Consider the following 16,430-nt stretch of genomic DNA (forward strand, 5'->3'; position numbering starts at 1 on the left):
TGGAATGTGCCTGTAAAGCATGGAAATTCACATACAAGGACAAAACCCCTGGATGGCTGAACCCTCTCCATGTTGATCCCCTTCACTGTTATCAGCTGAATTACCTTTAATTTATCTGCAGGTTGCTCTAATTTAGGGAGCTGTCCAAATACAGCCAAGGAGAATCATCAGACCTGATATAAACTCCTGTGAGCTGGATGTCTGAATTCCCAAAACAATCACTGAAAACCTGGCTGATGCTGCCTCTGGAGCATGGAAAGCAGCTTAGGATGCCCAGAATCAGACAGCTCCATGTGACAACCCTAACAGGTTTTCAGGTGCCCCTAACCCTGTTGTCTGGGCTCTCAATCTAGTTTCCAACTCCAGGAGCCCAACAACGCTTTAAAATTCCCATATTCTGTTGGGGCACCAGAATATCTCCTTCTCTGGAGATATTCAAAAGCCATCTGGACACAATCTTGGATAATGTGTTCTAGGGGATCCTGCTTGAACAGGGAGGTTGGACAGTGGTCCCTTCCAATCTTACCCCTCCTGTGGTTCTGTGAAGCCCAAACAGGGCTCATTAGAACCTCTCAGTCATCCATAAATGGGTATCCAACAGCATTTCAGTCAAATCCAAGACCTCCATCAGCTGAAGAGAGCTTAGATACCTTGCAGACAATTTAGTATCTTGCACTATGACCACAATACTGTTATAAATCTAATATTAGATAAATGTAACTGTGAAAGTAGTTCCATTCAGCAGCCAGAGTCCATTTTCCTGGTCGCTGACATCTAGTATTGTTTTAGATGTCCTGGATTGTCACATTTGACCTTCAGCTGCTGCCCCAAATGGCACAGGATTCCCACACATCCTATGCCTCGTCTCCCAGCCCCAGACAAATGCTCTGGGGTGTTTTAGTGTCTATGTTTAAACAACTGAATAACCCTTTGTCTGCACAGCCTTTGCTCGCAGGCAGAGAATCATCATTTAATTTGTACTAAAACTTTTATTTAACAGTGGAATTACGAATCATTGTGGGTGGCAAACAATGGGCATTCAGAGAAGGTGCCCACCAGCCCAGCATAGTTTGTAAAGGTATTTGAAGATATTTAAATTAGTTTTTTTGTCCTCAGAAGAGTTGAGGAAGTGTCTACTCCAAGCCCTACTTACCATGATTGATCCAACCACAGGACCCTTGATCACCCACCACAAGGCAGTGTTGTCATTCATGTCCCAGCAGCTGCAGTCATTGAGGAAAGAATGGGATGGGGAGAGAGAAGGGAAGAGAAAAAGATATAACAAAGAAGTTTTATAATGTTTATAATCATTTTGAAGGGGGCAGAGAGTGGGAGATCGGTCTTGCAGATAAATTATTTTGAGTTCAAAGTACAAGTTCTTTAGTTTGTCCCTGTTGTAGCTTTATTTAACAGCCTTTCCCAACTTACCTGAAAGTAAAAAAAGTATTTTTGTGTCAGTTAAAATGGTACTTCCCCCTAAACAGCTTAGACATTATGGAAAATGCCTTAATATGTGTTTCTGTGCCTACAGTACAACTGTAAATTTGTCTCCTTTTTTTTATAAAAAAAAGACAAGGATGCCCCAAAGGGTAAGAGATAGTTATTCCAAAGTTTGATTTCTCAGTTGCTTTTCCATGGTTAACAGATATGAGTGTGGATTTCTGACCCTAATATGAGGATTCTTACACATTTCTAGTACACCAGGATGTACCAGAGCCTGGTTGTACTCACAGATGGGAATGAAAGTCCAGCCAAGGAGCAAGGATTCATCTGAGAAGGTTCAAATACTGGACAACAGTTGGGGTCAGCTCTTTTTTAAGCTGTTGGGAATGAGGGACAATAAATAAAATGACATTTCTACCTGAGCATTTAAAATCTTCCTTTGGATTTACCAAAGAATAATCCAGAAGTTTACTCCACATAGGTTCGTTTGGACATTTATTTGTAGTGAAAGCTAAATATAGGACCCATATATATATAGGGTTTTAATGTTAACAGATACTTTTAAAGCTAGAAAACCACTAATAATGAAAAAAATCTTGTTTTTCCACCCCTGCTACACTGTTGTAATGACAATTATATATCATTGAGACATAATGTCTTAATGACTGTTTTAAGTCATCAAGAATTTGACTGTCAGCTAAAATTTTCTTTCATTTTTCTCCACTTTCCTCCCCTGATATTTGCCTCTAGAAAATACAAAAATCACGGAAAACTGCCTACTTTGTACCTGCAGTTTTGAGAAGAAGGTTTTCCCCCCCACTGGGAGCACAGCCACGAATCCCAGCAGTGGCTGTCATGGTGCATTTGTCAGATGCCAAGAAACGATTGGAAAGAGCACACAGGAATAAAACACTGCTGGTCTTACGAGAGGTTAATGCAACCTCTGTGTCACTGAAATGGTTGTCTGGTGGCATCTGGGGGAAAAGTGAAAATCTTTCCTTTGAACAAAACTATTTACATGTGTAAAAGTGAGGAGGCAGAGCTAAAATCCCATCCTTAAAGAGCATGTGGGAGAAATCCCAAGTGGCTGAGTGATGCCTGGCTCAGAAATTCCAGTTGAACTTATTTTTTCCACGGAACAATTTTTATTATATTTCACTTAGACAGTATTTTACTGGATTTCCATAGAACCAATAACAAGGATGTATGTGGTGTAGCTGATGAGAAGAGAGAAAATTTAGAGTTGGGGTGCCAAATTTGCACAAAATTATTTAATTTTGCTTCTGTTTGCAATGCCCAGAATCCTAAAATTGCCCCAAATCCACGAGACTGATGGCTGAGATTTTCAAATGCAAATTAATATCTTTGAGTTACCTCACTGTGGATGCCCAACATAAAATACCTGGAAGTGGATAAATGTTTAGAGGGAACTCCTCACCCCCAGCCTGGAAATCAGACTCTCTTCAGTGATCAACAATTGTATTTCCCCAAACAAAATCACCTGAAACCACCAATTATCTTTTAAATTATTTGTGTGTTTACAAATTAGGTGCTACCCTCTGAAAATTACCCATTATGTCAGAGCTCAACCTCTTTACAATGTACATTAAATCTACCCTGAAAGTCTTTAGTGAGTTGACCAATGCTGGAAGAATCTGGGAAAATTCTGATAATAATTTAAATAGATATTGATGTATGGTAGTTTGTCTATGTAAAAATGAGAAATTACAGGGAAAGGAATTTCCCTCCTCTAGTTCCAGTCATCTCTACTGAAGACATGGACAGTCCAGCTAATTATCCTGGAATCTGGTTGGGACAAAGAGACACTTGGAGGTTGTTTTGGGGTGTTTTTTCCACACTGAGGTATTTTAAATCTGTGCTCTGGGGTGATACAGCATCCCCTACAAATTCTTATCCATTTTAGACCTTTTCCTCAACTTTTACAGGATGAGCTCGGTTTCCCACCTCTGCCTTGCAGATGTCAACAAGGAATCAGGTGAAGCTCACACAGAGGTTTATCAGGGATTTTTTCTTGTCCCAGTCCCTGTGACATCTGTAGGATGGATGGAGTGGAAGAAACATCATCTTCTCCTCAGCCAAACGTGGCCAGAAGGAAAAACAAGCAAAGCACAACAGGGCAGTCAGTGTTATCAGCCAACAAGCTGCTCCACATAAACAGGCTCCCTAATTTCCCTCAAATGCATCACTGCAGTGCAGGTCAGACAGGTAGGACTCTTTTCCAGGATGGATGCAGGGGAATGAGCCTGTGGGCTGGGGGAGGGATGTGATTTCCATCTGAAAAGGCCAGAGTCTGCTCTCTGCCACATCTCTGGTGTCCATCTGGAATAACTCCCTTTAATTCAACACCAGAGCTCTGGATAAACAGACAGTTGGATTTATCTCCACAAACCTGTCGCTGACAGGGATGGGAATCAGGAGCTGAAGTCAAGGGAGCTCTGCCAGTTTTATAAGGAACAAGCAGAAGGAGACTCAGACTCTGAATCTGTATTTGAGTCCATGCCTTTGCCACTGTGGTTTTCCAGTTCAGTAATTCCTGCAGTGTTTTCAGGCTCTGTGTTGGCTTCTCCCCCACCCCCTGAACAATGCCTGCTGATTTTTAAAAAGTAACCACTGAGACTCTCAGCTAGAATCTGCCTAAATGTGTTGCATGTTAAATAGCTTCTCTAAGTAAAAGAAAATAAAAGTTATGGTTGTTTTTTTTTTCCTTCTTTTCCTTCTGTGAAACATTCTCTCTACCTGCAAAACCCTATTTGGACTTCTAAGAGGAATTAATGCATTTAGGACCAGTGTTGTGATCATAATAATGACACAACAGGGGTTTCTGGCTTGTTTTGCATGGAAAGAAATGATTTAATTTGTCTTAATGTCACAATAGAACATTGGGTCAAAGCACTGGCATCCCCAGTGGAGGAAGGGCTTTATGTGTTTACCAGAGAGTCTGAAACAAGAAGGATGAAGAAAACTTGGCAGAACAATGAGTCCTGTGAAAATTTTGCATCCAGGTATCTCCAGTATGAGGAGAAATTAAAGCACAAACCTAAATGTCTTGGAAATGGGATTTGGGTACAAAATGCCTTTCAGTCAGTTCTATGTTTTCGAAGAACCACTGATGAATTTTTGAGATTTTACTCAGTCTCCCTCATTTTTCTAACATTTTACCGAGTTCAAACATGGATGGTATGGACAAAACATTGCTAATTTTGTGTTTTCAGGGTGTACAGGCATATCCCTCCCTACCTGCCATGTCTGCTGCCCTATCAAACCAATCAATCTACTGCCTACCCAGATATGCAGGTCCGTCTCTGGGAGCAGCTTTTCCTTCTGGTCCTTCAGAAAAGGATTCAGGATATTTGCAGGGTTTTTTTTCTTTACCAAAAGAGACAATTTAGGTATAATCTAACCTCTTGAATCTTTCTGAAATTATTTAAATTTTATTTATTTGTTTTTCTTCACACAGAAGACAGGGTGTGGATTTCTGTCTCACCCCTGTTCATCTCCCCTGCTGGAAACACTCCTCAGTGGGAAGTTAAACTCCTAATTGCCTCTGTAAATCAAAACTCAGTAATGCCCTGGGCAGATTTCACTCATTTCATCAGAGATACCTCCTGGAATTTCTACAGCTGAGCTCATCCCCTTTGTCCTTCTTCATAATCAGCTGGAAAGGGGCAGGAATTACATGTGTGATTCACCTCACAGCTCTTTTAAGATGAGATAAACCACATCCTGGACTCCACTAATTTATGGGAGCAGGGAATGGAGGGCAATGGATTCAGCTGCAGGGTTACAGGTTTGATGCCTACAGCTTCTTTTAGGAATTGCCCTGTGCCATAACAGCAGAGACATCAAATTGTGGTTCTATATTCAAATGAACAGGGCAGGACTCGAACACTGGACCTGAATTACTGGTGTACACAAAAAACAATGTCAGAAATGGAAGGAGAAAAGAAGACAAGTGGAAATGGCCGGAAGCTGCACCAGAGTAGGTTCAGGCTGGACATCAGGAAGAATTTTTTCACTAAAAGGGTTGTTAAGAATTGGAAGGGGCTCCCAGGGAGGTGGTGGAGTCCCAACCCTGGAGGTGTCCGAGGAAGGACTGGACGTGGCACTCAGTGCTCTGGGCTGGGGGACAAGGTGGGGATCAATCCAAGGTTGGACTTGATGATCTCAGAGGTCTTTTCCAACCTCAATGACTCCACAATTCTATATCCTCTGATCCCCACATTTCCATGTCATCCTTGCCATGGTGCTGAAGGCACATGGAGTGGTTTCCCAAGCAGCAATACCTACCCAGTGTCATCAAAGTGAAGCCTCAGCACTGCCCAGACAGTGACACAGATTGTTGGGGTACCTGCAGAGGACGACAAGGTGACACCATTAAAAGTTCTAGACACACCTAATATTCAGCAATGAGCTCTTCATGCAACCTCTCCACTGAGGTTTTACTTCCTAACAGCACTTGTGCATCAAATACTGCAATTCATTGCATTAATTCAGAGCTCTGCAGGGCTGGGACTGCAGGAGCAAAACTGATAACAGGGAAAAATGATGCTTCTTCAGGCCATTATTGCTCCAAGTTGCTGCACCACATCTTGTTGCATGAAGAGGAAAACAAAGTCTGCACAGAATAGAAGCAGGGACGTCCTGTCTAGAGCTGCTGTAATGATGCAATAATTGAAGAGGGCCAGATGTGGAGCTGCAATGGCATTATTGGATTCCCTGGATTCTTTTGAGGTTTTGTTGTAAATGATTTGCATATGTTGCATTTTCTCTGTTGCTGTGTAAATAACTGATTTTGCTTTACTTATTCAACCAAAATAAATCAATAGAGGAGAAATTTCCTTTACCCACGGGAATATTAAAATTTTTTCTTTAAAAAAAACCCCACAACAAAACAACAGCCTCTCAAAAGAGAATATTGGAGCAAGGATTTAATTTCTATTCCAGACGCTACTTCGTTCTTTCAAAAAATGCGTGTAAAATGCAAATTTAATCAAAACACCAAGAATCCACTAAGAAACCTGGATTTATTTTCCTTTCTAAAAACTCTAGAAGTGTGATTTTGCAATGGAATCATTTTTATAAAGTAATACAGTCTTGCAAGACAACTCTGGGTAATTTGGATCTACATTTTATGGTAAATAAAATTTTGATTAGGAAACTGCTGACATCTATTCAGGCACCACTGGAAAAATGAAGTGCTAAAAAGCAAACAAAACAAGGACCTTGGTAACCCAGCTCGCTGCAGTGAATGAGACTCATAAAAGCTGACAAGAACAATTATATTTCATATATTTTGCAAGGTTGTGTTGATGTCACGTTAATTAGTCATTTGATTGAACCCACTTAAACGAGACTCTGTCAAATCTCATATTCCCACTCCCAGAAATACAAATTTCCCTGTTAGACCTGATGACTGATGGAGCCCTTCTCCTTGAAATAAACACATGGGGGAATATTTGAAAGGAAGATGATATAAAGAAATAAAATGACAGGGTTTGGGGAGCAAAATCATGCATATTTAATGTCAGTTGAAGTCTTCTGTTCTCACAGGTGAGAAAACATGGAGATCTTTGTGCACTTATCAGATGCACAGTAACAAAATTAATTTTTAAATATCGAATTTTAATTTTAGTTTTATCAAATTAATTTTGAAATAGCAAATATCTACCCAGAGAACTTGTGGGTGTCCCATCCCTGGAAGTGTTCAGGATCAGCTTGGAGCAACTTGGGATAGTGGAAGGTGTCCCTGCCCATGGCAGGGGGTGGGAATGAGATGAGCTTGAAGGTCCTTTCCAACCCAAACCATTCTGTGATTCTCTGATTCTATGAAACATGGCTCTCACATTTTGTCTAGTTTGCACTGACTTGCACTGTATAAATTTGGATTTTATGAATAGTGTTCCAAATCTGAAAAAAAATATGCAGGAGGGCAGAATTAAACTAAATGTGTCCTAAAAATATAGTTCAAAAAAAACCCCACATTTCAGATCTGCTTGGAGCTTTGAACCATCTGCTGTATGAATATACATATACCCACAGAACTTTTCTTTACATCAAAAGATTTATGTCTCTTCATCACTTTCTTTTCAGCTTCTGAGCAACATTAGAAAACAGACAAGCCCCAAAGGCTGAGAAGAGAGTTATCCTTGCTGGCTGTACCCCCGCCCCGGGCACGGGGCAGGTATTAGGAGAGAACTCAGGAAGACAACAGTCTATCCAGAGAACTTCCCAGCATGTTGCAGATGTGAGGAGAAAAAAAATTGCCTGGATCAACAGAGCCATCTGTAGCTCTCATTAATCAAACAAGGACACTGCCGTGCTCAGCACATTTCAAGACAGAGATAAACATCCAGATGCTGCAAAATGCTGAGCTCTTGCTTATTGTTGCTTCAGTGCAACTCCCTCCCCACCAGCTCTGAGCTGAGGGGCTGTTTTGGCCCTATAGGAATTGCATCCAGAGTCTGGAAGTGCTTTGGTTCCTGCCAAGTGCTTCTACCAGGGCAGGGGAGCTACCAGTCAAGGTGGAATATGCAGGAGCTGAGACAATAATTGTGTTAAAAAACAAACCCAAACCATACACATCTGCAGATTCTCTTAGTGCTGTTAATGGATGTTATTGATGCTGCTTTGAATATGAAGTGATCTGAGTCTGTTCCCAGCTCTGGGACCCTCGGGGTAAGATAGACATGGACCTGATGGAATGAATCCTGAGGAGGCCAAGGGGATGCTCTGAGGACTGGAGCCCCTCTGCTCTGGAGCCAGGCTGGGAGAGCTGGGTGGGTTCACCTGGAGAAGAGAAGGATCCAGGGAGACCTAAGAGCCCCTTGCAGGGCCTAAAGGGGCTCCAGGAGAGCTGGAGAGGGACTGGGGACGAGGGATGGAGGGACAGGCTTTAAACTACCAGAGGGTGGGGTTAGATGGGATATTGGGAAGGAATTCTTCCCTGTGAGGGTGGAGGCCCTGGCACAGGCTGCCCAGAGAAGCTGTGGCTGCCCCATCCCTGCAAGTGTCCAAGGCCAGGGCTTGGAGCAACCTGGGCTAGTGGAAGGTGTCCCTGCCCATGGCAGGGGGTGGAATGAGATGACCTTTAAGGTCCCTTCCAACCCAAACCAATCTAGGATTCTATGATACCTGTAAATTGAACAGCTGAATTTTATTTATGGTATTCAACTCAAAACTGAATATTTTGAGGTTGCTTTACAGAATGAATTCATCTGGGTAGACCAGTCATTATAAAGACTGACTTCAAAATAAAAAGTAAAAATAAATATCAGTTAATATATTTTGTGTTGCAGTATTCTCATATTCAGACAAACCTACAGATATGAAAATTGTGCAAACTTAACAAAAGGAACCCAGCAACCTCTGGCTTGTTCAGATTGCTGAGATTTATACTTTTTTTTCCTTTGCAATTGTCACGTTTTCATGTACATAACCCCTAATTTCTCTTTGAGAACACAATTATGTCACAGCTATAATGTGACTGTTCATCTGTAGACAGTACAAAGGAAACTTTGAACACCCTTTCGAATAGTTTCTTTTCCAAAAACCTTTTCCAGTAACCATCCTTTCCCAATAGCAGTTTTATGCCATAGGTTATATATGATTATTTGGTCCCTTCTTTCTTCTCTATACCTTCTCTTTACTTTCTCTACTTCTATACCTTCTCTGTATCTTTTTCCTCCTATTGTAGGGAGTCTTTGCCAGGAGATGAGAATTTTTGTGTATGTACAGCTACCTCAGAAGGGGAAAACAAAATTACCTGTGGATTATTTGAAGATTCAAGAGAAAAGTTTAAGAAATGGGGGTTTTTTTGTGTAGACTTCACACATGAATATACAGGATTATTTCTAATTATCTCAAAAGTATGTTTAAGTGTAAAAATCGAGTTTAACATTCTCAGGGTACATTTTAAATGAATGTACTCTTCTGCATTCACCATCTGACTTCTGCACGAAAACATCAGCAAAGAACTGCTTGAATTAACACGTCACAGGAACCAATTTATCTCCAGAAGGCCAGAATGAAAAATAATTACTCTGATTATCATCATGCAACTGGCCTTTCTGAAAGAATACTTGTTTCTTCTCACTGCAAGCTTTTATTTCCCATCCAGGTAGGATGAGCATATGTGAATACCCTTTGGATACATTTTCAATTTAACTGTTATCTGGAAGAAAGGCACAAATGAAGCAAATGGACTGGACTTAGGATTGAAGATTTGATTAGGCTGAAGAGCTCGATATTAAGATCATATTTTGTAGGAGGCAATTTTCTGTCGTGGACTTCATCTCTGAAAGGGATGTGGTGTCCTCCAGATTTCAGTTCAACTCTGCTCAGGCAGAAAAAGCACAACACAGCGGTACTTCCACACAAAGACTAAAATTATGCTTTGAAACTGTGCGTGGAAATCTCAGACGAGACACATTTTAGACAAGAAACGTCACCTACCCCAGCCAATGATTGTGTACCAGTAGAAATATCTCCTCTCTGGGAAAAAGGTTTCTACCAACAAAGTGAAAAGGTACAACCCCTCAATGAAAAGCCAGAAGTAGTTGGACATGACGCAGTAGTGAAAAAACACCATCACTGCTTTGCATTCCACCTGCAGAGAGTCGAGAGAAACAAAGTTATTTCCGTTGTCGCTTCTGTCTAACAGACAGAAAAAAATGCTTTTAACCTCCCCAAATCTCTCTGTGGAAAGAGCTGGGGCTGGTATTGCACACTTTTAACAGTAAAGTTTTGAAAGAATGAGAAGAATGTGAGGTACAGCAATGCTTGAAAGGGGAGGAAGGCAATTTTACCAGTGGGAGCATCTGCACACGGACAGTCTTGCACTGGGGAGAGTTCACATCCTCAGTGAAAACCAAGTGCTAGATTTAAGCCCCCTCCCAAGCATTAAGTGCAGGGAAGAAAAGAATCCAGCTGTGTTTCGGGAAACCTAAGGAAGGATGTGAAATGGCAAGATGACCGTAGGGGTCCCTGAGAGTGGGATCAGGGAGGATGCACCCTCCTGAGCTCAGGTGAGAATTGCACTGCCTTGACATCATCAGGGACTAAAAATGAAAGTAAGTGTGAGAGTAAAGAAGGCTGAGTGATTAACTGTATAAAATGATGGAAACTTTCGTTCATTAATGGGGGACAATGCAGCAAACTAAAGAAAAATAAAAAATAATAATAAAAAATAATAAAAAGAAGGAACTGGGTTTGTTTAGCCCAGAGAAAAGAGGGCTCAGGGGAGACCTTATCACTCCCTACAATTACTTGAAATGAGGTTCTAGCAAAGTCTTCTCCCAGGTAATAAGTGATAGGACAATAGGAAATGGCCTCAAATTGCACCAGGGAAGATTTATATTGGATATCAGTGAAAATTTCTTCATGAAAGGGTTTTCAAGCCAGGGAACAGGCTGCTCAGGAAGTGGTGGAGTCACCACCCCTTGAGGTATTTAAAACATCCCTGGAGGTATTTTGAAGACCTCCAAGTGTGGATGTAGCACTTGAGGCCATGGTTTAGTGGTGGATCTGGCAGTGCTGGGTTAATGGTTGGACTCCATGATCTCAGAGGACTTTTCCAACCTAAACCATTCTGTGATTCTCTGACAAAAGACTAAGATGGAAACTGAGCTCTACCCTGACTCTGAAAGCAGGACGCACTGGTCTTTCCAGTGTTGCACCTTAGTGATGTTTTTAGATGTTTTAGGTATTTTCATCCCTACAAAAGTAGGACTTCTCAACAAATCAGAGCAGAATCAGTGGATAAACTGGAAGCTCCTGCCTGGGGCAGCGGGAGCCTGGCAATTTTGGTTGGTTCCCACTTGCCTTCCACCCTCTGGGCCAAACCTACAACCAATGTGTAGATCTTGAGTTTGTTCACAGAAACTCTACCAGGAGGATTTGGGGATTGAATGGTGAATTTTTACATGTACTGTGCTTCAAGTGTTTAGAAACAAAGAGGCAGATGCCACCATTGGAAGAGTGGTAGGAACAAACCACAGAACTAACATGTCTTCAGCTTTACCACAGAGAAGAATTGAGAGAAAAAACTAGTTTCAATGACAAAGAAAAGGCTGACTAAGAAACTACACAGCTGCTCTTTCCTTGTGGAAGTGACTCATAGGGAATTTAGCTCATAACTGGATGGATAAAGGAGAAGTCAGTTTGTAATTCCGTCATAATTACACCCAGTGAGCTGATTTATGATATCAAATACTAGCCTTAACTGTGAAAGAAAATGGGATTTACACATAATATATGGCTAAATGCATCTGTGAAAGAGACTGCTTTTCATGAAACTCCACATTTCAGAGACAAACACGTGGCTCATACCAATGAGTTGCTGAGAGTGTGACCATCGGATGCATTTTCTGTGTGAATGGTCACCCTGTTTGCACAGGACTCTGCCTGACATCCGGAACAAATGAGGCTCTGGAGGAAAAACAGACCTTCAGAGGGAGGAAATTGCTTGTGCCTGCTCTCATCCCACCCGCTGCTCTGCAGACTGTGAAAGGGAGAAACAGTCTGAGCAGAAACCAAAACCTGTAGGTTTGTCCTGAAGGATTGGCCACTGGACCCTGGTGACATCATGAGATACAACATCCAGTTTGGCTGTGAACTGGGAGGGCAGTTTACCACTTTTTCTCTTAATGGCATCTCAGTTTATGATACTCAACAGACTTGTGCCTGCCTCACTATTTTCTTTTATCTCATGCTGGAAAGAATCAAGGTTTCAGTTTTACTCACTGTTGAGATGAAGCAGTGGTTGCCATCCTGTTCAGCATAAAGAACCCCATCTTTGATGAACACGGATATTGCACGCAGGATGAACGAAACAAAGAGGTTCATGTGGATGAAATTCCGAGTGCAGTGAAGCTTCCTAGAGAGCAAAGAGGAAGGGAGGGGAAAAGAAGAGAAATAAAGAAGAAAATGGTTGTATTTCATCACACTGGGCCTATCTGCACATGGCCAGAGCACCTTGGTGCTAAGAATAGCAACATTTATAAGCCAAGACTGTGGTTATACTGATCTTAAACCTGAGCAAGGGGAGGATTTGGGCATTTTCTTGTAGCATAAAATAGGCTCAGTCCAATGCATCTTCTGAAGATTCATAAAACAGACACAAAATTTCTCCTGATGCATTTACAGCCTACTGAAATGTGACTACTGGAGTGTGCCCAAGCTGGGGGAGCAACTCAATTAAAGGGTTTTCTCTCTTGTATTCTACATCTGATGAGGTAAAAGCTTGGACAGATGAGGTCCAATTTCTCTCCTCCAGTGACCCAACAGCTCATTGCCCACGTCCTGACTCACCTGAAACGACACAGGATGACCATGGCAGTGGTGAGGGACACCAGGGAAGTGCTGTATCCCACTGTGTACAGAGCCTTCACAGACAGATAGTAGTAATCCTTGGGAGGCAAACAACACGTGGTTAAAGGGTTCATCTACAGCCACATCTTCCTTACCCTGTCAACATGTAGGGGGAACCAGAGGCAGGATTTGTTTCTTGAACAACCTGGTTTCTCCTCTATTTCCTCTGAGATCTCACTGGATATCAGAGCTCTGCTCTATGTCAGCTGTGTCCTTGGCTTTGTGTATCATGAAGTTATTTGTCAGAGAGCTACCAAAAGCTATCTTTATTTTTTTTTGATCACTGTGCACGCATCTGTAGGAAAAAATACTTGGCCAAGGAATTCTTTAGTCAATAGGAGAAGAAGTGCAGGTTAACCCACAATTCTATAAGTTACAAGCTGCATGAAGAGTAAAAACTCATCTTCTGTAAATATTCAGTACCAGGCTAAGAAGGATTTAAACCTCACATTTTTATACCCATAAATATCCGATTGCTTATTCTCATCACTATCAAATCATAACATGACCAGAGGCTGGGCAAAAAGCAGTGCTGCTGCTGCTCCCCCCCTTCATTTGTTTATAGTTACAAGACTAATTCCCACCTGGTTATCGGACTCTGTCTCATTTTCGTCAAAGCCACAGGCATCGTAGTAATGAGGGAAAGGTTCAGACCAGCCATCCTCAGTGCAATTCCTGCTGATGTCCCCTGTGCCAAATTGGGAATGTGACACTGTGGAAGCAGACCCCAGGACATGCCCTCCCTCCTCTTGAAAAGAAAACCCCACGGTTCTACTGAAAACACTGTTTATCTGGACATCCATAGAGGATTTTAATTTGACATTTAATGACATCTTTGATGACCCAGTTCTACAATAGGTACCTATGGATGGCAACCACTACAGAGAGCAAAAATATGTAATCAGAGTATTCAGTGTCTCCAAGCCACCAAAAATCTCATTCTCATGTGGGTACCTAAACCAGGGGGCAGCAAAATGTCCAGTTCTCTCCATTGATTCTGAAAAGCATCTCGGGAATCCAGCTTTGCTGTGGACACCTACATTTCAGGGGGCCAAAGGATAAAGTCCAGTGCTTAAATACAGGCCCTCTGTGCTATTTTAAGTGGTCTGTATCTGAGGCACATGCATGGGACTGGAGAGTAAACATAAGGTCAACATGAATTTTTTTGGACCAGTTGCTGGAAGCCAGGTAGGATATGTGGGATATCTGAACTAGCCATTATATATCCATGGTGAGGCAGCTGGTTTGTTTTCCTATGGTCAGATATACATCATATATCCCACTCAATTATCTTCAAGGATAGGCTCTGATCTGAGAGTGAATTTTTAGGGAAGGTCTGTAGGAAAACAGGTCTGTAGAAAAAGGAAAGATGGAGTGGGAGTTTCTCTCCAACCTCTGTCTTCATGGCAATACGTTCATTTACAGATGGTGGCTTCAGTTGACAATTTAAAACCTGGTTCAGAGCTTCTCACATTCCTCTGACTATTAATTGTTCCAGTTCTGTCTATAAGCTCAATTTTAAGCAAATATTTGCTTAAATACCCAGGTTTTTTTCCTAATCTGCTGTAAAGACTAGATCTTAAATGGCTTTCACTGACACACAGGCTTAAAACTGCACTGGAAAACTAGAGTTGAGGGTAGAAGAGGAAGGAATCTCTTGACACTCACTTTGCTACGAGGCTGCCTGAGGTGGGACAGCCCTTGTGATGCTCTTTTGAAGCACCATTATCTTGCCAGAGCTCAGTGCCCTGGTTATAAAACTAGGGCTGGGCTTCTGGCTGCACTTCTCCCTCTCCAGCACAACAGAACAGCTTCCATTTATTACAGTTTTTGGAGTTTCAGCTGTACCTTGACCAAAACCAATGGAAATTTCCAAGGTTTGGGTTTGGGTTTTGTAATTAAGGTTGTGCTGCTTTGAATTCTTAGAGCAGTTTAGTCAAGCAGCTCATGACCTTATTTTTAGAGATTGTGTTTGCCATCCATGCAGCAGAATATATCTCTTTAATCACAGCATTCATTTAAAAACATTGCATTACTTGGCAAATTTTGGTAAATGACTCTTGCACATTCATCCCTAGTTTTCTATGGAAAATAACAACTGAATCATGGTGTTGACTGTCTTTAACACCATTTAGTAATTACTGTTAAGCAGGTAGATATCATTTATAGCAACACACTTCCCCAGATTGTAAGGCTTAATAGCAGAGGAATAAATTTTCATAATACTGCTAAAAGTAACATAGCAGAAAATATATCATTATAATTAGCACTGATTAGAAAATAATATCAAAATGGCAGGGAAAAAAAACCTCTGAGCTTCCTTTTTAACAGAGATAAATAAAAAGAGAAAAAAACCTCCATGGTTTTATTTCTTACCTAGGGGAGACTGGGCTGTGCTTTCCAGCAGGTCATAATCACCTGGAAAAGTGGAAATTTGGTATGAAATTGTTTTGATTGTGTTTTCTATTAGGACCCAAACTGGTCTCTGTGGAAATCCGTGAATAGGATGCAATTGATTTTTATTAGTTTAAATCAGGCCCAAAGGCAATAAATACTTGATTCTGTCTTCTCAGGAAGTAAACATGGTTTTGCTTGTGAGTTTAAATCAAAGTTGAACCTCTAAAATTAGAAGGTAGCTACTGTAAGAAACAAACACATAGCTAAAAACACAGACAATCAAACCAGGAAAAGTTTGATTGTAAAACTATAGAAGTCAAATATTTTATCTTTAGGAATTTACATTTATAATACATAGGTATTTAAATATGGTCAGTTTTCAGAGAGTTAATGAAAAATTATATTCATCCATCAATGACAAAAAGCAGTAACTAGTTGGTTTAAGTAAGATAATTTGATTTTGTGGGTTTAAGATAAATCACATTGATTTATAAAGACTTATGAGATTTTTAATTGCATTTTTTATCTGAGACTTACAATCAACTAAGTGTATGATTGTCATAATGGTCGATACACAAACAACTTTCCAGTAATCTGATATTTCCATGTGCTCTGCACAGTTTTTGGGAACAGAGGTACCTAAAAGGTAGGCAGCACAAATGGTTCTTACCTGCATGGGTTTGCCCCAAATTATCTACCTCCCAACCTGAAATGAGAAGGATAAAAGTAATTAATTATTTCCTGTCAATAGTTAATATCAAAATTTAATTTTGATAACAGTTTGTTTCCCATAAGGGGAATGGATGTAGCAGAGCCCAGAGAAGAACTGCAAGTTTAATTCTCTACTTCATTATTGGCCTTGTGTTTTTATGAATGGAAAATGGTTTTCAGAAGATGATTGATTGCATTGTATTGTTAAATATCTGGTTATCAGGAAGTTTGATCAATATCCAGGAACAATAAGAAAAATAGGTGAGGGAGCTTTGTTTCTGAGGATTTTTTTCTTTGTTTCTTTCATATTTTTAAGTGAGGGGGAAGGTTGTGAAATAAGAAAGACCCACACACTTACAAAACATTGTGCCAAAATCCATGGTGATTTGTATACTAAAAATACAGATGTTACAACATGAAATGATAACAATTTGGGTTTACATTAAAAAATGTCCTTTTCCTTTATTTCCTTTTCCTTTCTTTATTTCCTT

General features: G+C 40.8%; 1 protein-coding gene across 9 annotated transcripts in view; it reads right to left on the reverse strand.

The window, feature by feature from the left end:
- Positions 1-16,430, reverse strand: part of ADCYAP1R1 (ADCYAP receptor type I) — a 141,809-nt gene that overhangs the window by 24,059 nt on the left and 101,320 nt on the right. For all 9 annotated transcript variants that reach the window (XM_027695500.1, XM_027695498.1, XM_027695497.1 and 6 more), the window contains 8 exons: positions 15,899-15,934; positions 15,208-15,249; positions 13,416-13,519; positions 12,772-12,869; positions 12,205-12,337; positions 9,916-10,069; positions 5,752-5,812; positions 1,154-1,223 (listed from right to left, as the gene is read on the reverse strand). In XM_027695500.1, the coding sequence (XP_027551301.1) occupies positions 1,154-1,223; positions 5,752-5,812; positions 9,916-10,069; positions 12,205-12,337; positions 12,772-12,869; positions 13,416-13,519; positions 15,208-15,249; positions 15,899-15,934 (698 nt within the window). The remainder of the gene's footprint in view (positions 1-1,153; positions 1,224-5,751; positions 5,813-9,915; positions 10,070-12,204; positions 12,338-12,771; positions 12,870-13,415; positions 13,520-15,207; positions 15,250-15,898; positions 15,935-16,430) is intronic.

The sequence above is a fragment of the Neopelma chrysocephalum genome, unplaced genomic scaffold, assembly GCF_003984885.1.
Source record: "Neopelma chrysocephalum unplaced genomic scaffold, ASM398488v2 Primary Assembly neopelma1_101, whole genome shotgun sequence".
Taxonomy (NCBI): Eukaryota; Metazoa; Chordata; class Aves; order Passeriformes; family Pipridae; genus Neopelma; species Neopelma chrysocephalum.